General features: G+C 34.8%; 1 protein-coding gene across 1 annotated transcript; it reads left to right on the forward strand.

Moving 5' to 3' along the window:
• Positions 1 to 2,190: 2,190 nt before the first annotated feature.
• LOC110102934 (hippocampus abundant transcript 1 protein) lies at positions 2,191 to 21,711 on the forward strand. Its single transcript, XM_020831456.2, has 13 exons — positions 2,191 to 2,477; positions 3,801 to 3,912; positions 5,104 to 5,216; positions 11,051 to 11,376; positions 12,527 to 12,602; positions 16,450 to 16,536; positions 16,754 to 16,834; positions 16,951 to 16,983; positions 17,515 to 17,568; positions 17,694 to 17,735; positions 20,993 to 21,071; positions 21,156 to 21,226; positions 21,306 to 21,711. The coding sequence occupies exons 1-13, from the start codon at positions 2,313 to 2,315 to the stop codon at positions 21,393 to 21,395; spliced, it is 1,329 nt and encodes a 442-aa protein (XP_020687115.1). The 5' UTR covers positions 2,191 to 2,312; the 3' UTR covers positions 21,396 to 21,711.
• The last annotated feature ends 1,269 nt before the right edge of the window (positions 21,712 to 22,980 follow it).

Raw genomic sequence — 22,980 nt, forward strand, 5'->3', positions numbered from 1 at the left:
TGGAGATATACAATAATATTATTTCCTGAACTCTTCTCCCCTGGTATAATAGTAGACAAAATGAAAGATAATTGTTTAATTGCAATCCAAGGAGGCATGTTGTATGGAACCAAAAGTACTGGCCAATGTTGTATGTACTACTCATAATCTTGAATGGATTAAAACCATCGCTTGCTAATGGGTGATGAACATTATGTGGATTTGAAGAAAAATTAGGATATCTGGAGTCAAAGGATTTTCAGGCTTCTCCACAAGCTGGATGTTGTAACAACTCATCTATATTTCTCTGTTTGGCATAATAAATCATCTCTTCAGCTGACGTTTTTGTTTTAAACAATCTTTGAAGCTTAGGAATCAATGGGAAGTATCGAACAACCTTGGCAGACTTCATTTGCTTTTTCTTTCCTCTAGTTGAATTTTTTTATCACCTGTCCACCGTGAAGAACCACAAATATGACATACCTCTTTATTGGATATATTTTTTCCAAAATAGACAACAATCATTTGGACATGCATCTATCTTTATATATCTAAAATTGAACACTTTCATAATCTTTTTTACATCTATCTTTATTAGGTAGCAATGAGCCAGTAGAGAAAGCTTCAATCAATAACTCAATCAATTGATCATAAGATCTTGCAGACCAAGAGTGTAAGCACTTTAGGTGAAATAAATGTAAGATGAAGGATAACTTTGTGAATAGCTTACAACCAGTGTATAATTTTGCTCCTGCTTCCAATAATAAATCAAAAAATTTGTTCTGAATCATCATTTGTTAGATCTATGTTGCTTTCATTATGTTCAATATCTAAATTGGCATTACCTGTGCAGAATGTGTCCCTTGACAATCCTTCTATATCATTTGTTATGGGTTGCTCGCTTTGAGTTTGCACTTCATTAAGATTATCAATACTGGTAAATGTTTCTAATCTTATAACTTCAACTATAAAAGCATGTTCCTCCCCATGTCGATTCCAAACAACGTATCCAGGGGAAAATCCTTTAGAGAGTAAATGGAACTTGGCATCTTTTATATTATGAAAATATATGTTAATGCATAATTTACATAGACATAAAATTATCTGGCTGTGTGTTGGATCTTCGTACAAGGTCAAGACGTTAAACTTTATATTTCTCTACCGCCACAAATATTCTAGGACGAAACAATAATACTAAAAAAAATTATTCTAAAATTTATTCCTCTAAAAGGTCTCAAATTCTAGGCATGACATACACTATGAAGAAATTCTCATGTTATTTTCTATTTAAAATTTTAACTGATTTTTTATCTTTAGAATTCAAAAATTTTCTTGCGATCTTCTAATCATTAATAAAAATGATTTAAGATATATTTCTATTAAAAAAAACTCAGATTTCTTGATAATCTATACCCGCAACGACCATTCCTATAGCACCGCAATGACCATTCCTACAGTAGATCTGTAAATTATGTTAAAAAAAAAAAAAAAAATCCAAAGGCCTGAAGGCTAATTATGTAAAATTTGATTGCATCCAATGCCAATTTCCCCGGACTGCAGATCCTAACGTGCAAGCAAGCCCAGCGACGTCCTCTCATTCTCCTTTGATCCACCACCACCCAATAATTACCTCCTCCTCCATCCGACACGCTTTCAAAATATAAGGCCGAGATATAAAAGTCGCTAAAATAGAACAAATATAGTACGCCAAATAATAATAATAATTAATATCATTTTCTCCCCCTAAACCCTGCTGCTTTCACTGCACCACCCCAGGAACTTTTATTACGTCCGGTGTAAGGACGTAGAGGAACGTCCGGTTGGAAGTAAAATCCTGCCAAAAAACTCGGTATTTACTTGGTACAACTAGGTATTATTTGATATTAACGAGAAATACTGCTCTTTGAAGATCAATACCGAGTTATACCGAGCTGTACCGAGAAATACCGAGTTTTTCTAGAAAAAACTCTGTACAACTTTTGTATAACTCGGTATTTCTCGGTTTAGCTCGGTATAACTCGGTATTGAGTCTTCAAATGATGGTATTCCTCGTTATTGTTTAATATTGCTCGGTAAAACTCGTTTTTTGGTGGGATTTGACCTCCGATAGGACGCAGGACGTTCCTCTGCGTCCGATCGGAAGACGTAATAATTGTTACCACTCCAGAAGCAAAGATAATAGCAGAACTACACTCCTCCTTTCTTAAAAGAAATGTTTTACTTTGTCCCAACAGTACTCATGCTATTGCCTATATATATTAAACATCTAACTGTTCGATCTATTGCCTAGACAGAGAGAGAGAGAGAAGTAGATCGAAGAGAGAGAGAGAGAGATGGAGGATTTTAAAGGGCTTTGGCACTTGCTCGTCTGTGCCTTTCTCTTTTACTTCGCAAACTGCATCGTGATTCCGTCTATCACAGACGTCACCATGGAAGCGCTTTGCCCCAGCGAAGACCGGTGCTCACTCGCCATTTATCTCACTGGTTTAACGCAGGCTGTAAGTTAATTCTTTCATATAAATTAATCATCATTTTTTTATGAGGTTTGGCATCTCTAATTTTCTTTGCAATTTTTTTCTTCTCTTCGCAATCTCTCATAAATTTCCATACTGTAGACCTTATCAAATGGTAAGCCAGTGAGCTGCAAAGTTAATATTAACTTAACTGTTCTTAATTAAGTTGCTAATTAGCATCATTAACTTCATGCAGTATTCACTAATTGAGTAAGAAAAACTATATGAAGAACAATTTTATATGGGAGAAAACACTAATTACATTCAGTGGAAAATGTTCCCAGTGATTTTACTGTAAATTACCAGATGAAAGTTAGATGAATGATTACTGTTAATTACCAGTTGCAAGTTAGATGAATGAGGTAGACCCTAAATTATTTAAGATATTCGGAACAAATTTGATTGCGATATATAATAGAAAAAAGAAAAAAAAAATGATTGCGATTGATTTTGAAAATTTTAAATTTATTTTAATGTGTAATTTAATAGATAAATAAGTATTTATACATTATATTTTTCTTAATAAAAGTTAAATTTTAAAAATTCATCTTAATCAAATTTTAATCAAAATATTATGATCTAAATTTTATATATGATTAATAAAGAATAAAAAGTTATATTAGAAGCAAATTAAAATATATTTTAATCAGAATATTGAGACAAATGATTAAATTAAAAATTACTTATTTATTAACTATGATATAATTATTTAATATTACAAAACAACGCTCAAATTGACACCTTGCATGTATTTTTATTAAATTTTATTATTTATTATTTATTTAACATTTCTGACAAAATATCTATTTTGGAGTACTATAATTCCAATAATTAATATAAGACAGAAGTTCCTTTCTTTCATGTTGACTAAGTGCATTAATATTAACGCGCGTACACTAACCTATATTCTGTTAAAACATTATTGTGTAAGTAGATAATCTCTAATATAATATGTGTAGATTAAAAATAAATACAGCATTAAACTTAATTCAATTTAATTAATTAAAAAAAATTTGTAGAAAAACATAAATTAAATATTCACCATAAACAATCTATTTAGACAAAAAAAAACAAATAATTTTTTTGTAGAAAAACAGAAATTAAATATTCACCATAAACAATCTATTTAGACAAAAAAAACAAATATAAATTAATATATATTCTATTTTATATATTTATTTATGTGAATACAATGTTATAAAAAAAATTAATTTATGACCACTTCAAAATTTTCATGTAAATACTTTTTTATTACTTATATTATATTTTTTTTATTTTCTCATAAGCTAATTATTTAATTTGCTTCAGATCACTGGCTTGGGAACTTTCTTAGTGACACCTGTGATTGGAAATCTATCAGACAAGTACGGTCGGAAGTCCATGCTCACTCTTCCTATGACAGTGTGTATCATCCCCTTAGGTAATTATGTCCACATAAAAATTTATTAAAGAAAATTATTATTATGTTGATTTTTTTAATTTGTTATATATATAAGATAATAAAAATCTTACAATTTATAATATTTATTTTTTATATTCTGAAAAATTAAATGATTTTTTAAATTAAATATTTATTTTTTAATATAAATAACTAAAGAATCATTATTGCATTGATCTTTTATTTTATTTGATAAACGGCTTTTATAACAGTTAAACAAACTATATTTAAAATAAATTTTAATATTTTTAATTGTAGATTATATTTTTTACCGTTGAAAGCAAAAAAATTATCTTAATTGTCAAGCAAAAGATTAATGTAATCAGTAAAGTTAGCTAGAAAGTAATCTAGAAGGTCATGGTGTAAACTGTAAAGCGTCCTGATTCACTGCCGACCATTTTATCAAAGTCGGTGCGATAGATTTCCAGTGAAGGAACGAATAGAAGGTTGATTTTATAAATCTGCTTTTTACATATTTGTCTGGAAGCCAAAAAAGCAAAGGCAAGTTTGGGAGAGAAGGAAGTGGGCAAAGCACTAAGTCACCTTCCAATGGCATCTCGCCATCTCCTTTGCTTTGGGAGCCTTCTAATCCTTTAATAATAAGTGGAGATTTGTGCACAAAGTGGATAACGAGAGAAAACTGTCCAAAAAGGGGAAAAGTGAAAATGAAATTTAGGATTAGTTTGAAGTAGTTGCAATTTTTTATAAAATTAACTTTAAAATTATTATTATAAAAAACTCTTTTAATTGAAAAAATGTTTTATTACACAAATTTTTAAAAATAATAACTGAATGAATTTCATCGAAAAAAAGCATATTTTGCAGTGCTGTCGATTTTTCTAGAGGAAAAGTCACAATCTGTAAAAAATTAATTTCAGTTTCTTCTTGGATTTTTCTGCAAAAGTTGTATTTAGGATTATTTTTATTAATTTACTTAAGATTAAAATATTTTTAAGAAATATATATATAATTTGTTTACAAATCTTTATGTTAATTCCACACTTTATTAATTTTAAATTACTTTCACCTTTATTATCTTAGGTCGAAATGAAGATATATTTATTGTTTTCTTTTTCTCTAATATATAATCTACATTTTTTTTTGTTGGTAGAAATCATTTTTCATTAATAAGAAAGAAAGAAATACGGAAAATAAAAAGCTTAACTATTGCAGTTATATTGGCATTTGGTCGAGGAAGGCCCTTCGTTTATGCCTACTACGGCATTAAGATGCTTACTGGAATGTTTTGTGATGGCACCATGCTATGCCTCACCCATGCTTATGTGGTAAGCTAAGCTACCTTTTTCATTTTATTATTATTATTTTTTTACAATATTAATGAACATTGTGTATACTGTAAGGATGTCAAATGATAAAATATAAGAGTGAAAATAGAAAATAAACAAAGATGAGAGCATTTATTGAATAAGGTTCTGTTTGAGACAGTTTAATGTTTTATAAATAAATAATTTCATAGTCAAAGGGGAGTGATCAACACAGACTTGAGACTTCTTGATGCAGCGGCAAACAGTAGAAGAGAATGAACCGAAGGGAAGGGAAGGGCAATGGAACAGTAGAGTTCCTTGCAGCTAAATAGTATTACTGTGTTAAAATTAGATAAGCTAAGTTTTTCTAAGCTTCTAAAGCCATATAAACTAAAGAAAACGAAAACCGTAATTAGAAAGAGCAGCTGAAAAGTAACTAGTCCTAGGCATAACAGAAAAAGGGAATTCTCAGAGAATAATGGGTAGTGGTAGTCCTCTTAGCTCCAATGCTCCGCCAGAGAAGTGTAGCCTATCTGATGTCCGCATCAGTCCTCCCCCGACTCCGAAAAACCCGACTCCGACGAGGTGGTAGTAGGCTGTGCATCATCAGGAGGATGAAAACTGTATAAGTCTGCAAAGTTGAAAGTGGACGCAGTGTGAATATCTGCGGGTAAGTCAATCACATAGGCATTGTTGTTGATCTTGCTAAGTATAGGGAAGGGCCCTATCTTCCTGGGACAGAGCTTGGAATACATTCCTTGTGGATAACGCTCTCGCCGCATCCGAAGCATTACTAGATCTCCCACGTTGAATGACTTAAACCGGCGGTGGCTATCAGCATTTTGCTTATATTTGTAGTTGGCCTTTTGCAGATTTTCCTTGACAGTCCGGAGAGTGTCCTGAACTTCACTAATTGTTTTGCTGGCTAAAGTTTTGTTGCCTTTAGGTAGAATGGCGAGGTCTACCAATTGGTTGGGAATTTTAGTGTAGAATACCTAAAATGGGCATAGTCCAGTAGATCTATTGAAGGACGCATTATAAGCAAACTCCAAATGACATAGCATTTCTTCCCATTTCTTGTGATTTTACTGCACCAAACATCTCAGCATGTTCTTAGTACGGGACGAATTGAAAAAAATTGTGAAGAATCTGTCAATTTCGTCTGGACGAACCTGTAAGGGTCGAACCGAATAGATAGCATCGTCCAGGGACGAAACAAATTGGAATTAATTTTCGTCTGTACGATCCGTGTCCAGAGGAGTTCGTCCCGGGACGATCTGGGCATCGTCCTGGACGATCCTGCTTGATAAGTATCGGATTTGAGATATTTTGAATCATTTGAAGAGAGAGAAAGAGAAAGCAAGAGAGAGAAAGAGAAGGAAAGAAAGGAAAAGAGCTTGGTTTTGGAGCCCACGGAGCGCTTTTCGTCCGACGACGCAGTTGGAAGATTTGTTTGTCTCGAAGTAAGGAATCCGAATCCTATTTCTGACTTCAAAGATTTCAAATTTTGATATTTCTATGCTCATATTTGTATTTCCGTTACCAAAAAACGCGCATAATTTTGTATTGACGAAAGTTTTACCGCACAACTTTTGATATGTTTTTGATATGATATTTTTACAAGATTTGAGTATTGTCTGTAAAGTTTCTATCGGTTATTTTGAGTTATGTGCGATTTTTATCGAATAGAAAATTATCAGTATGTTGAAAAATGTTGCTTTAGTACGATAAAAGTCTTATTTTGTTATTTTCCATGATCTGTGGTAATTTGGTAAATTTATGAATTTGTGATTTCTGTGTACATTCCGTGTACTGCCGTTATGCCGCCGATTTCTTGTACGACTTCTGATTTTCTGAATTGATGATTTGAATGATTGAATATGCATACGAATATGGATATATGATTGATATATTGTTATATTACTGAAAAACAAGTGAAGACTGGTTGAACCGTTGGTTGGAGATTGACTTGACCTGTACATGATGGTGGGCCGACGGGCTTTCCTTTAAAAAGGGTTTGATGTTATCCTCTATTGATCATTGATATAACGATTGGGAGTCATAAGGAGATTATTATGCCAACGGGTGGCCGACGGGCACAAAGTGACGACTCTTATTGAGCCAACAGATATATTTATGGATTTCTACAACAGCACTATGAATTTCTACAACAGCACAATGGATTATCGACTCGAAAAATGCCTTAATAGCCAGTGATTGTACTTGTTCAATAAGACTATTGTATTGAATTGCATGTGTACAGTATTGTCCTTATGATCTCATTATGGATTTTATTGACATTAACTTGTATGGATTTCCTGATATGAATTGATCTATTGATTACTGATTGATTTATTGATTACCCTACGCATGATTGATATCGACGGATTTGTATTGAAATTTATTTATTGACGGATTTATTGTTACTGTACGATTTCATTGATATTGCATGTTATTCATGTCACTAGATACTGGCACCGATATGGATGTGGATATTGTATTGATTCATGGATACCGACACCGATATGGATATTGATATTGTATTGATTCATGGATACAGATATCGATATTATTGATTTATCGATATTATGGATTCATTGATTCATGGATACTATTGATACTACAGATATTAATACCGATACTACTGATCCACTGATACATTGATTCATTGTATTGATTCTTATAGCACGTGATTATTTATAAATTGATTTGATTGATTTATTGATTTGCTTGATTGTTGATTTATTGATTTGATTGATTATATTGATACGATATTGATTTAATGATTATTATCGAGACGACGATTTTCCTCTATCGATTTGATTGGATTCTTACGAGATTTATCGTATGTACTGATTCATGGAGCTTTATGGATTTCTTCCTACTGTTTATCGATTTTTTTACCGATGATTTTGGATTGTATCGATCATGCATTGATTACTGATTTTTCGTATCTGCTGCATAGATTCACTGATCATGTGCAACTGATTGTTATGGATTTGATGGACTGACATGCATATTGTTTCAGTACCGTACTTTGATTTCAGTTGTAGGCTTTGGTGACCTGCTGAGCTTTTTGAAGCTCATTATATGTGGTTAACAATTTCAGGTCAGAGCAAGCGAGCAGAAAGTTATGGTTGATCAAGACTGTCGACGAATCCTTTCATTATGGATGCCTGGGGAGTCACAGGTGCAGAGCTGAGAGTGGCCTTTATCAACTCAAAACTCTGTTGTTGATCCCGCCCCTATGAAAATTTTGAGGACTTTAGACAATTGGTGATGGGTGCCGTGATCTCCCCGAAACCTTTGATGAAACGTTGGTAGTAATTGGCCAAATCATGGAAGCTCCTCACTTCCGTTATGGACTTGGGCGTCGGCCAATCCCAGATTGTAAGCATCTAAAGCACTTAATGTTGGACGGTTTGGCATACGGATTATCTTGGCCTCCAGTTACCCGCAGCCAGAAAGGTAATTTGTCTTCTCCTGTCAATTTCACTTATATTGGTCTCACAGGATTCGAGCTAGATGCAAGATCCTTGGCTTGAGTTCCATCGGTCTTATAATTCCCTGAATTAGCCTCAACGAAGGTTCTTCGAGCAGCTATTGGCTTATACGATCTTTGTAATTGGACTTCGGCCTTAAGAGCGAAGTTCACTGCCTGGGAAAGTGTCCACACCGAATTGAGTTCTAGTTTGTCCCGAACTCCTTCCTTCAAGCCGCCGGTGTAACGTGCGACCAGTTGATTTTTCGATTCCAAAAGATTATTGCGGGCGCTGTGCCTATAAAACTCCTTTGTATACTCACTGACCGAGCGATGTCCCTGCTTGTAGTGCTGGTATTGAATGTACAGAAGCTGCTCGAAATCCGTGGGTAGGAAATGCTGCCTCATCAATTGCTTCATGCGGCTCCAACTCCGCACAGCTCCTCTGCCTTCGCGTCGGCGGCTTTGGAGTACTTGCATCCACCAGGCGCTCGCTCCCCCCTTTAAGCGGCATGCAACATATTTTACTTGTTTGGCCGGCGGGATTTCCATGTACTCGAAGAAATTTTTGACCGCCGCTTCCCAAACTAAGTAGTCTTCTATATGCAGTCTCCCTTTAAAAAAAAAAAGGAATATTAAGTTTAATGCGCATACCTTCGTGTTCGGCTCTCATCGAACGTGGCCTTCTCATTCTATCTGCTCTCGGTATCGGGAATTCCTCCTCCGCATTCGATGGTTCTTCTTTCAAAATGGCTTCAAACTCTGAATCTGTAACTTCTGGGCATACAAGAGGACCCCGTCTCGGAAGGGTCTCTCCCTGTAAATGTCTTATGGGCGCCGGTATGGTTGCCGGAAATGCCGGGTGAGCTACTGGATTGATAGCCGCCCTTACTTTCCGCATTTCATCGTGCATTTCGTCCGCGAATCGTGCAAAGTTATTGATGAGCTCCTCCAATTACTTGGAGGTTTGCTTTTGCGTTTCCCACAACGCCTCCAAGCTCCGATCGCCGTCGGTCCTGGGTCAGTTGCTCTCCTCCATTGATGCCGGCACTAGCTCTGATACCAGTGATGATGCAGCGACAAACAGTAGAAGAGAATGAACCGAAGGGAAGGGAAGGGCAATGGAACAGTAGAGTTCCTTGCAGCTAACTAGTATTTGTAAAACCCTCGATCAGAATGTCAGACGAATCCTTTCACTATGGATGCCTGGGGTGTTACAGTATTACTGTGTTAAAATTAGATAAGCTGAGTTTTTCTAAGCTTCTACAGCCATATAAACTAAAGAAAACGGAAACCGTAGTTAGAAAGAGCAGCTGAAAAGTAACTAGTCCTAGGCATAACAGAAAAAGAGAATTCTCAGAGAATAATGGGTAGTGGTAGTCCTCTTAGCTCCAATGCTCCGCCAGAGAAGTGTAGCCTATCTGATGTCCGCATCACTTCTATCTTTGTAGTTAGAAGGCTTATGTAACAATATATAACAATTTGATTATAAGTGAGAGTAATTTGGTGCACATAAGTTACAATCTATATGGCGCCAATTCGATATCAATTGCAGGGTGGTTGTAAAGTGGAATGATCTTTCAAAACAAAGGGGTTGTTTGGTAGCACCCAGGATTTGATTTAAGTAGGATTTCGTAAATCCGTATTTCGAAAATTCTGAGGGGTCTAAATCCTGTAAATTGTTTGGTAACATTTATGATAAATCCAGTGTGACTGTTTGGCTATAGTGCGGATTTAACGAGCGGACTATTCCTCTCGAGTCAATTGATTTTGTAAATCTGACAAAATAAAAAAAAAAGATTTCAGAAATCTGGGATTTAGGATGAAAAGGTGGAATTTTTTGTATATGGTAGCTTTCATTTGCCGTGAGATTTGGTTTTGCATTTTAGGTCATTTGGCTGGATTTCGCTCAAATCTGGACTAAATCCTACTATCAAACAGCCCCAAAAGGTATTCATCTGTATTCAACCACCCTAACTAGCATAAGCCAAGTCTTCCTAAAAGAAAATGATTGTATTGTCAAGAAAAGGAAATAAAACTTTTGATATAGATGATAGAGCTATTTTAGATAGCATGATATTCCTCTTGAGTTGGTTGACAATCAATATTAGTAGCTATCAAGCAAGAGGAGTTATCATGGCTCAAAAATGTGATAATGGTTGAAGAATATAGAAACATTCTTAAAGATAATCTTTTTGAGCCATTAAAATTCTCAATTATATTAATTTTAATAGTAATTTGAACAATAAAATGTTTATATAGAAAGACTGTTGTGATATTCAAACTCAATAGCTCGTTTTAGTGTTGCGGAAAATGTTCACATGAATTTTTAATTTCCTTACGAGAGATTTAACATGCTCGGCAATCTCCACAGGCTGACAAAACATGCGAGCGGCGACGGATCTCGGCGTTCGGTGTACTCTCCGGCATCTGCACCGCTGGATTCGTATCAGCAACCCTAACCGCTCGCTTCGTACCGACCTTCCTCACCTTCAAGATCTCTGCTGCCGTGGCCATTTCAGCAATGCTGTACCTGAGATTCTTCCTTGCTGAAACGGATGGAGGAGCTTCTCTCGCCGACGAATCCTGCCGTCCCCTCTGCTCTCCTTCCCCGCTCTCGGATTCTGAATCACCTGCAAAGCTGCCGATCCTTGGGAAGGTCTCATCGCTGTTGGATATGGTTAGCCTTTTCAGAAGTAGGTAAGTAGCAATTCTCGATTCCCGTCTTCGTCTTTGATAGCTATTTCGATTCATTTTAGTGAGTTTTATATTCTATAACTTTTCTAAAACACAAAATAAAGAAAAGAATGAAGTGAATATTCAAAGGGCTGTCTGGCTTAAGAGGAATTGCTCATGTAGGATTTAACAAATTCAGTTTCAGTAAAACTTGAGAGGATTAATTCCTGAAAACTGTTTGACATGAGAACTATTAAATCTTACTAAAACTAAGTTTTGATATATTGTTTGGCTATTTGCTTCGGAATTCATGATTGCCAGAAAAGAAAATTTGAAACTATTAATCCTGTAAACAATGTTACATAATAAATCATGAATTTTATCAATAACTATATGTATTAAAAAAGTAGAATTTAGAGTCACCAAAATTCTGTTTGGTAGGATTTAAGCTAAATATTGCCTAAAAATAAGATACCAAACAGCCTTTAAGAATTTGACGAGTAAATACTCTACTTGTCATAGATTCTGCCATCACTCATCATTCAATCTTCAGTTTTATATCAAATTACTATAGATTAAAATAGTTGTTGATAGCAGTTCTTCGAAGAGGTCATGGTATTCATCAGAGCAAACTCTCTAATCTTTAACATTGTAAATGGTTAGTGGCAGAAATTACTTTCAAAATCTTGTCCAGAGATGAACAACCATTCTGCTGAATGAAACTCCGACGCATTTAATGTCGAAATGTATGGTTTGGTGGCTCATATGTAGAACAAAACTATTTGAAAGATATTCACTGATTTCATGATTACTTCGATTATTTGGGCATTGTGGCCATAAAATGACGTTACCTTAGAGCAATGAGGTGAGCGTATCATTGAAGGCAAGGGCACAATTACTTTTAAAGGAAAATTTTCAATTGGTGCAGATGAAATGGAAAATCCTTTAACACATGACAGTCATGGTCTGTTATGGTATTGGTTTTCATTTACTGTGACTGAAACAGTGAGATTACCACTGGGAAAACAAACCTTAATTCATATCCACATTTAAACTGTAGGAGTTGGACTGTTCTTCATTATATTTCTTAAAAAGAAATCCTCTTTTTTTCACCCCTTTCCATTGGGCTAAAATTTGTGCTGAATACTTAGCTCTGTTATTCATGCTCGTGCAGCTTGATACTGTCACGAGCAGCTGTTGTTGCATTTATTGATAGCTTTGGTTCAAGTGGTTTACAGGCTTCTATACTGGTAACTTACTCCTTTTTAGTGTTGTATTCCTGCAGTAATTAAGATTTTCTCTGCCTATTTTATTGTTACTTTTTGTTACAAGGTTTTAGGTTTGTTACTCCCCATCTAAATTGCTTTCATTTCTCAAATTATAACCATCTTAGGAACAATAGAAAAAGACTTTAGGAGCAAGAGATGAATTAATCTACGTATTTGTAATAAACTTTTTATCAGAGTTTTCTTTTGGTGCAATATTGCTGTCTTTTTTTCCTAGGCCATCCACTGTATCTTATGTGTACTCAACTTTCCCTTTATAGAGAATAAATTTCTCGGTATGCATTTCTACTTTATAAAGTTTGATGGTTTATGCAATATTCTATAGTTTTTTATAAGAAGTTTGCAGTGGTAGAATTACATAAAAGATTGAATAAATAAATTTCCTTGTGACAAGAACATTGATTTTACTAGTCAATAATTCTCGTTATGCTGATATTGTAGTTGCATTTTGCATGAGGCAGTTTTGCAATATGTGATAAATTTGGCATGAGTCAGTTTTAGAGTATGTGATGATTAGAACTTCCATACCTATTATCTCAAAGTTAATTTTGCATCGATGGAAAAAGATTTTGAAGTAGATGTAAATTATCTGTGGGCTGTTTGAGTGTATTGAATATGAAATACAGGTATTTTAAAAATTTTAGTGTTTGGTTGGAAGAAAAGCAAATTTGAAATAAATTTTTGGTGTACTTGATACCACTAATAGGCCATTTTTGTGTATTCTGGATTCACTCCAGTTGGAAGAATTTGGAGCACACCATGTGATGAAGCAATGACATGTTCCATCTTGACTTTTGTTTCCAAAACCTCACTATACATCCACACCCACGACCTAATGTGGACCGCACTTCTGCTATATCTAGGTTGCTTGTGATCACACATGTAACCTCTGATCCCACCGATGACATGCGACCTTGCCAACTATAAGGTTTGGATTCACTTTACAGCTATAATGCACAGACACAAATACGACAACACAAATATGACACAACACGGACACGAGACATCAATTATTGAAAATGTAGGATACGAGCACGACTTGGACACGGTATTATAATTTTATATTTTAAAAATAGTGTATAAAAGTTGAATAAGTATAATATTAAAAGTAATTTAGAAATAATAATTCATTTAATTAGAATTTATGCTTAAAATAATTAATATTATGATGTCGAGAGTTGGGCATCAATGTCATGTCTCAGGCATCGAAAGAAGAGATGAAAATGCTGTCGAGAGTCGGACATTAATGTATGCAGTAAGTATCGAGCGTCGATGTCGAGAGGGCATCTCTCATCGATGTTGAGAGGGTGTTGAGTCATCGATGTTAAGATAACATTGGATAAAGATGAGCTATCAAATTTGTGGGTATAGAAATGACTAGCGTCGAGCATCAATGTAAATACATTATTAGACTTTGATGTTGAGATGATTTTGAAATGCTGATGTTGTAATGGCGTAAGACATCGATGTTGAGATGACATGGGGCATTGTTATGAAACCAAAGTTGCGACCCTCCAAATAGAAATGAAAATGTGAATATTCGATGAATCAGGTATTGAGTGCGGACAATTGATTTGATGTTGTGGAGAGGAAATAATAAATTTAGTTTTTATATTTTAAATAAAAAAAATTAAATACAATAAATTATATTGAAAGAAATTTTGTAAAATATTTAAGACATACGTGTCAAATTTGTATTTAATATTTTTTAGGCAGATACTTTTTGGCGTGCCTTACACTTATCAGAAGAGTGTCGGACGCGTTTCGTGTCAGATACATATCGGACACTACACGCCTCTTTGAAGAAAAGTGTTGGTGCATCATAGCTTTATAGCTATCAAACACCAAAAGTGATCTAAATTTTTTTACAACCAACCAAACACCAAAAAAAAAGTATTTCAAATATATTGAGTTTACTTCAAACTATATTTAATCTAGATAATTGCAAACAACCCTTAGTTAAATTAACATTAAGACCTCATGCTTCTTTTGATGAGGACATCATCAGCGATTTCGACACGTGTACCATCGGAGACGTCGGAGATCGACGGCCACGATCAGGAGTTTTATTTTAAGTCATTTTATGTAGTAGTCTATTTTAATTTTTCAGTTTTTCCGCTTTTGCCCTTATGGGTAGTTGGTCGCCATTGTAGCCCACGGGGCATTTTAGTCTTTTATTTTCTTTGTCATTTTGAGACCTATATTTATGGTCATTTTCTTATGTAAGAGGATGATTATTTTGATAATGAAATTTCATATTTCCTTGTTCTCTTAGTGATACGAGAAGGAGAGGGATCTCTGTGTGAGTTCCTAAAATTCCAAGATCTCTTTGTGAGTTCTTGAGAAGGCAACATTTGAGGTTGGTAATTTTCCCTAGATCCCAAATCCTTTCCCCTATCCTCCCCAAGCCGAAAACCCCTCATTTTTCCACCCACCCGCCGGCAAGCTTGGCCCCCAAAGCCACCGGGCACCTCCACTCACCGTTGGCCTCCAGCCGCCAGCCTCCAGCCGCCGGCTTTCCTTTGCCACCATCCACCCGCCATAACCCCTCCTCCGTCCCCTCCATATTTCCCTCATTGCATCTGATTAGTTTCCTTCCTAATTTGGAGAGGTCACTTGGAGGGAATTTCAAATCCAAAATTCAAATTTGCATTAGGAGTTAAATGCCCCCTCAATTTCCTCCCTTTAATTAAGGAATTAATCGCAGCTTTAAATATGAAATTTAATTTCAGATTTAAGGATTAATTCACTTAATTGGGGCTCACTTATTTGAAATCAAACCCCTCTCCCTCCCTCTCTCCTAGGCTGGCCCCTCTTCCTCCTTCCTTTGCCTAATTAAGAGCCAACTAATGCTCCTAATTAACTCCCTCATTAACTCAAAAATTTCCCTCCACAAATCCCTCATTTCAAATTCAAATTTTGATTGGATTAGACCACATTTAAAAGCAAATAAATTCCGAAAATCTGAACCAATTTCAGATTTTCAAAATTTCTAGTCTATTTCTTCTCCTAGCCGCCTCACCTCTCTTCTCCTCTCCCTACCCAAGGCTCCACATCCCTCATCCCTCTCCTCCAACCAACTTCAACTACCTCCCTTTCTACATTGATTTCATGGAGATGGATCCGGATTTAAGTTCCGTAATTATGCATGATCAAGAAGGTTCCACTGACGTACTCTTTCCTCAACCTTAATTCGGAGATTAAAGATTTCGTGGACAGCTACGACTACCAGAATCTCTTCATAATTCCTCCAGTCATTGAAGAACGATTACGACAGATATATTGGCTACTCACGGGACAACCTCCTCATCCTCCACCACCGGCTACCTCTCCAACGGACTACACCTTGGGCGTCATTTGTCTCCTAGTGACATCGCTCGGTTTGCTCTCAATCTTCCTCCGTTAAAGCTCCACCGTCAAGAGCATAAGTGAGGGACCCAAGATGCAGAGTTCTCTTTGTTAATTGTGGATTATTGTTTCTCACCATAACATTACTCTCTAATTATATGTTGTCAATTTGATATGGTCCTGTTAATCTAGTTGTAACCGCATGCCTTACTTAATTTTGACTTGATAATTCTGAAAACCTAACTTGGGTAAGCATTAATTCTATAACTAGCAAAGCTTTAACAATCTTATATTAAAATCTCCAAGCAGTTCTTGTTCCATGCATACGTTTCACATCAACTTTAAATAGGAATGACCTTAAATAAACAGAGAATTGATGGCTTGTAATTAAGCATTCAAGTGTCGTCACCAAATAATTAGGCTATAAAATTTTGATTGTTGCCCCTTGCTTTTAACAATGCAGTACTTCTTAAAAGCACAGTTCCGATTCAGCAAAGACCAGTTTGCTGACCTAATGCTCATTAGCGGGGTTGCTGGGGCTATTTCACAGGTACTATACCAAAATCATTCTTCAATTAGCTTAACTGTGCCTATAAATCTTCATCTATTATTTTTTAAGTCTGATTTGCCTACTTGAGTGTCTATTTATGCATGCCTAAATGTATAAATGCGCTCATAAGAGTACATACAAACCAGTATGCATAAATAAAAAATTTTATTTGCATGTGAAATATGTTTTTTATGGCTAAAATTGTCTCGATGCGCAGCTGCTTCTTATGCCTACCTTAGCACCTGCTATTGGAGAAGAAATACTTCTTAGTGTTGGTCTCTTCGCAAGTTTTGCAAATGTAACCTTTTCTTCTCGTTCCATATTCTCTTCCTCTTTAACATAATTCTGTTTGTTTGTCTTTTTTTTTTTTTCTTTCTTAATTTTCTTTTTGAAGTTTTCCTCGATATTATGCAGGTTTTACTCACCAGTATTGCATGGTCATCCTGGGTACTTCCAAGCACTCCTATTATTATCTGCACCTTCAAAGACTAAATGCATACTTTTCTTTTGAGCATTGTTACCTACATTTATGCGGGCCGGCCATTTAGTTTTAAGCACTATTTGTAATGATATAATGGCCAAAAACTTCTTATGATCAGTCTATGCATTAATTATATTGTCAAGCGAGCACCATTTTCTGATCCTCTAACTCCTTCAAAATTTCATTGTTTGATACAGTAGCTTTATTTCCTTAATCCGCACTGTTACAGGGTCGTTTTAAGCTGCTAAGACAGAGTAACCCTGCCATTTTTTGTTCGATTTTTAGGAGTGCATCATGTTCTCAACATTGCTCGTCATCATCATTAACCTTTTCTCTATTAATTAAGTTTTAGCTTTATGAACCCTTACTTGAATTTGTTTCTTTTTCAGAATTGTATGTGGATTCAACTTTAATTTACACGCATCATTTTTTCACAACTTTAGATCCAAGTTAAGCTCTTTTGTGTCCTCATAAAAAACTTGGAAATTGACATGCAGGTTCCATATTTTGCTTCAACCTTTGTGGTTTTGAGTGTGTTCCTTCACCCATGTGTAAGTATTCTCATGCGCCGCCCAGCTTACCCAATAATTAATCCCATGTCTTTTTCGCTCTCCCTCTAGCTCCTATCCTTCTTATTGCCACCTTTAATGCTAAACATATTTGATTTTATGTGCAGCTAAGAACCATCGTGTCAAAAAGGGTTGGGCCTAATGACCAGGTACTAGCTTTTAGTAGTCAATTTATTTACTCGTCAGTTTACTTGATTCTGCATGCTTATAGTTTTATTACTGTTGAAAAATTTTATATTTCGTTATTCAAATTACGTATATCTGTGTATTTAAGATATATCCCTACTTTTAATGCTTACCGGGATATTGAATATAATGAGTAGGAGCGGTATGCATGGTTGGAACAGAAAGCAGAGGTAGCATTGGTAGGGCTATGCAGTCTTTTTTTGTAGATTGAAAAAAGGAAATGATTCAAACTTGCTCCACAGATATTTAGCTAAATTTGAATTAAATGGTTATTGAATATTTTTGTTGCGTCCTGGAACATTTGTGACGGTAGAGAGATGAGGGTTTAATGGCTTAGCTTTGAACGAAGATCCAACACACATACAGATAAAGAGAGAGATGTGTGAGAGCCATAAGAGACACTAAGATTTAACGTGGAAAATCCTGAAAAGAGGAAAAATCATAGGGTCTGACCCAGTTTAAATGATTCCACTAGTGTTTATAGTCGAATACAAATGATGCCCTTCCGCGGGAGGAAGATATTGGCTCAATGCATCATATATAGCACATTACATAGTTAGGATTGGAAGAATTCAATGATAAGGGAGTCATTCTCAAGAGAACGATGGCAGGGCTATAATTGGGCAATAGAGATCAGAAGAATCGTAGTTGTGTTGCACTACATGGTCTATATTGGAAAAATTATATATGTATTTCATTTTAACTATTTAACTAGAGCTTACCAATGAACATCGGAAAGAAACATGATTGCATTTTTGTCTTATCCGGAGCCTCATGTCATAGGATCTTTATTATTTTCTGAAAACATGTAAAACCACAAATTGAGCACATAGTCCATCAAGTAACTAAAATCCTACAACTGAAATCAATGTGAGATAAATGAGAATAATATGCTATAACTCATATAAAAAAATATATGCATTAATGTATATATTGATTATTTGTATCAATTTATCATTATATACTTCATCACATCTTAATCCATTACATTATTTGTCACAGGATTAGTAACAATCAACAGTAATAATGTCAGTAACAATATTAGTATCATGATCAATAAAGTTAAATATTGTTAATGACAGTAAATAATATTAGTATCAGTTACATATCACTACAGTGTTCGTAGTAATGTCAATATAAGTATTCAGATATTCAATGAGTGTATCTTAAGGCTTTTTTATTCCTATATTTATAACTCTCAATCAGTCGACCCTTATAACTCCCAAATAATGTACTATTTTTAACTTTCCTTGAATCACGTGAATTAGTCGTCTTGACTGCTACCAATCAATCTTCAACTCCTTATGACTCCCAATTAGTGAATCATGTGAATCAGTAGGGTATCACGTGAAGTTATAATATCATATATCTAATATCATTTAGTATTTCATTTAAAATGTAATAAAATAATATCAAATCATTTAGAATGATCAAATTTATAATATATCAAAACTTGCACGGTGAATACTTATGAAATCAAGAGATAATGCATTTTTGACAGATTTAGGAGAGAAAAAATCCGTAGAAATCATAATCATTGAATTAGAAGTAAGAGATTAGTTACTTATAATGAATATAATAAAATATGTAAGAGGAATGACTAATAAATATGATCCAAGTATATTTCTTTCTCCTCTTTTTTCTTCCTCTCTTTTAATTTCTTCTTGGACAAGCAATCAAGACAGAGAATCGATGAGGTGAGATATATATATATAGTTCATGGCCTAACACCACAGCGCTCATTAGATCAGCATCAAAGCGCTCTATTTTTGAATTTCATATTTTTCAAGAAAATTTATTTCACATATTTGAGTTATTACAAGTCAGTGGGTGAAGGAGATCGGAGGGACAGTAGTCAACGGGCGATAGAGGTTGGAGAGATTGTAGTCGATAAGCGATAGTGGTCGGAGGGACCATTGTCGGCGGGAGATGGTAGTCGAAGGGATCATAGTTGGCGAGCGACGGTGGTCAAAGGGACTGTAGTCGGCGGGCGACGATTGTCGGAGTGGTGTGTCGATGGTTCCTCGTCAAAGGTCTGGCAATGGTTCCGGCGGCAGTCAGCGATCGGGTGGAAGTTTGGCGATCAAGCGGTGTTTCGGCGACGGTTGACGGAGGTTTGCTAGTGGTGGTGTCTGAGTGGAGCTCTAAATCCTTGAAGCCTCAAAGCTCTCTCCAATCTCCAACCAAATGTCCATGCTCCAAGCCCCCTTTCATGTTGGAAGTGGGGGTCTATTTATAGATTTTTTAGAGCAGCATGTCCCGTAAAATATGGAGAAGATCTGGGGCATTTGGATGCTCCATTGGATGGCCCATATTGATCCTAGAGCATTAATCTTGCATTTAAGTGTCATAATGATGTCGGAATTAAGTGATCATAGGCTCATTAGGTTCATCTCATCGAGCCACTTGATTTGACTGTAAGCATGATATACTTGGATATTGTTTGGTCATCTAATTTATGCTTTGAACATTCCAAATGTGCTTCGGTCCCTTGATTTGGGCCCATTTGAGCTCGGATTGGACCGATTTTGGTATTTTTGGGTTCATCTCTTCAAGATGTTCAGTTTGATTATAAGCTTAATGAAATTGGAGCTTGGATGGCCCCAAATTTAACTTTGGAAGTTTCCAACTTCAATATGCCTCGAGCTTCATGTTCGTCAAGGTCATTTTTGATGACGTATCACTTTTATTCAGGAATGTAATTTGAAGCAAGGCTAGTAATTTGATCCCAAACAATTTGGCTCGATTCCACGTTCATGAACTTAAAGTTCTAAACATACAACTTTTTCCGCAAAACAATTATTCAAGGAAGTGTATGTATTAGACATTGAACTATTGAAGCTACATCTGGATTAAACCATAAGCACCATAATATCAAATGTTTGAGATTTGGGACTAAAAACAAAAAAAAATAATAAAAAAGTAATTAATTTGTCTTGAGCCTTAATTTTTATGAAGCTGGCCTATTCTCAATCCTCCTATGAACCCGTTAAAATCACTTCCGTTATACAATATTTGTTTCATTGTTATTCAAAACTTTTTTATCTCAAGGAATCCCATCATATTAAGTACTATTTTTCATTAAATAACATTTTTAAATGCACGTTCAAATCTTGTAACTGCTTCACATGAAGAGCTATGGTTAATCCCATCATATAAGCTTATTCCATTTTATTGTTCCTACTTATCTTGAAAACCTACAACGTTCATCTTAATCCAGGGCTTGGCACAAGGGGGTATCACAGGAATAAGCTCAATTGCTAACATAATATCTCCCATGCTTTTTACTCCCCTGACAGGTAACCATACGGTTATGCCTACAGAACTACATTTGGCTCTTCAGAATGGCTGTAAACTAATACTAAATTGTTCGCTCTTATTAGCTTTGTTCCTCTCGGAAAATGCTCCATTTGACTTCAAGGGATTCAGCCTTATGTGCTGTGGATTTGCTCATGTATGTTTTTCAGATATTCTCAATTTCTCCTAATACATTTCCTGTTTCTATTGACATTATTATCATTTTTCTCATGCAGCTTACAGCTTTCTTCCTAAGTGCTACCATGATTTCTGCTATTCGATCATCGAAACAGAATTTTAGCAATGGCGAAACTACAGCAGTATAGCTTTAAAAGAAATTGGAAAATCGCTATTGGCACAAATCTTGTTCTATACTACCACCCTTGTATAGAAGATGAAAGGCCTGCTCAACTAAGAAGTTTTTCAAGTTCTAGTTTTAGAAACCAGAAGGCACTATGAGAACAGGTCAACTTTCATGAATCTAATTTTCATACTGTGAATCCTGTGGGTAAGCAGTGGTTGTCTGTGTTAAGCTTGTTATTTTTTAGTTTTGAGGTATGTTAAATAATTATATTGAGACGAATTTTAGTGTAATAGTTGGAATTTTATTAAATAATAATAGCTGCTTCATTTTTTTTTTTCTGTTTTTTTCTGTACTAATTTGTCTTACTCTAATGATGTCTTTAATTGATAATATTATGTAGTTATTGTGTTTCTACCATTTATATTGGTTAAAATTATTGATAGGCACTCTGATTCGCTCATGGATGACGTTCGGTATCCGCACAGAATAATTTTTTTCAAAATCGGAGAAAAGTTGGATGAGGATGATTTTCTGATCAAAATAAATGTAAGAATTTTACAGCAGTATTTGCCCTAGAAAGCGGTGTACCTTGTGGATGAGAAACTTTCTCATACTGAAAGTCCAGCATGAAATGTGAACATAAGGTTGAAGAAGATATAAAGATTTGGGGTAATATGGGGTATAATTGACCCTAGCTGATTCGAGCTCTTGTTAACGAGTCGAACTTTTCAAGCCATGAGTTCGACCTCGAGCCTATACTCGAACTTATATATTAAATGAGCTCAAGCTTGAGCTCAACCGGACTCAACTTGAAAGCTTGTTAAACTGCTCAATTAACTTAAAATATATTTAAAAATTAATTTAAATTAATATTATATAATATATTCTAACATTTTTAAATTAATTCTTAATATTGAAAGTTCTAAAATAAAATTTTAAAATTTTAATTTAAAATTAAGAAATTGAGCTTGACAATCGAGTAAAGCTCGAGCTTTCCAAACAAGCTGAAGCAATCAAGCCAAACACAAGCTTAAAATTTTTTTAATGAGTTGAGCTCGAGGTCAATAAGAGCTCAGTAGGTGCTAAACAAACTTAGCTCGATTAAGTAGACACTTGACATGTTTACACCCCAAAATTAGATAAATAATATATGCCATTTTTCATAACTTTTGCGCATTTAAAAATTAAAAAATTGAGAATTTGATTAAATTTTAAAATTAAAGCCGATAATTTATTTTTAATATTTGGATAGATGAATGGAGGTTAAAACATTTTTTTAAATAATTAAGATTTAAGTATTACATAAGAAATTTCTCCAAAAAGAAAAATGAAATGGACAAGTTCTATTTTAAAAATGAAAATTTCTTCCGATTTAAAGAGATCGATTAGTAATATTTTTTGTAGCGACTCAATAAATCTAGATGTTTTCATTTTTTAGTATTAATTTGAAGTAAAATGAAATCACAATTTTTTTTTAGAGAAATCCTATCATCACAGAGCAATTATCATTTATTCTGAATATGATGGAATAGCTCGTCAACCTCATCAAACTAACTTTTGTCACCGCACCGCTAGAACTTGCCTGCAACTCGTGACCCAACCCGCCC

Source organism: Dendrobium catenatum, unplaced genomic scaffold (genome assembly GCF_001605985.2).
Source record: "Dendrobium catenatum unplaced genomic scaffold, ASM160598v2 fragScaff_scaffold_315, whole genome shotgun sequence".
In the NCBI taxonomy this organism is placed as follows: domain Eukaryota; kingdom Viridiplantae; phylum Streptophyta; class Magnoliopsida; order Asparagales; family Orchidaceae; genus Dendrobium; species Dendrobium catenatum.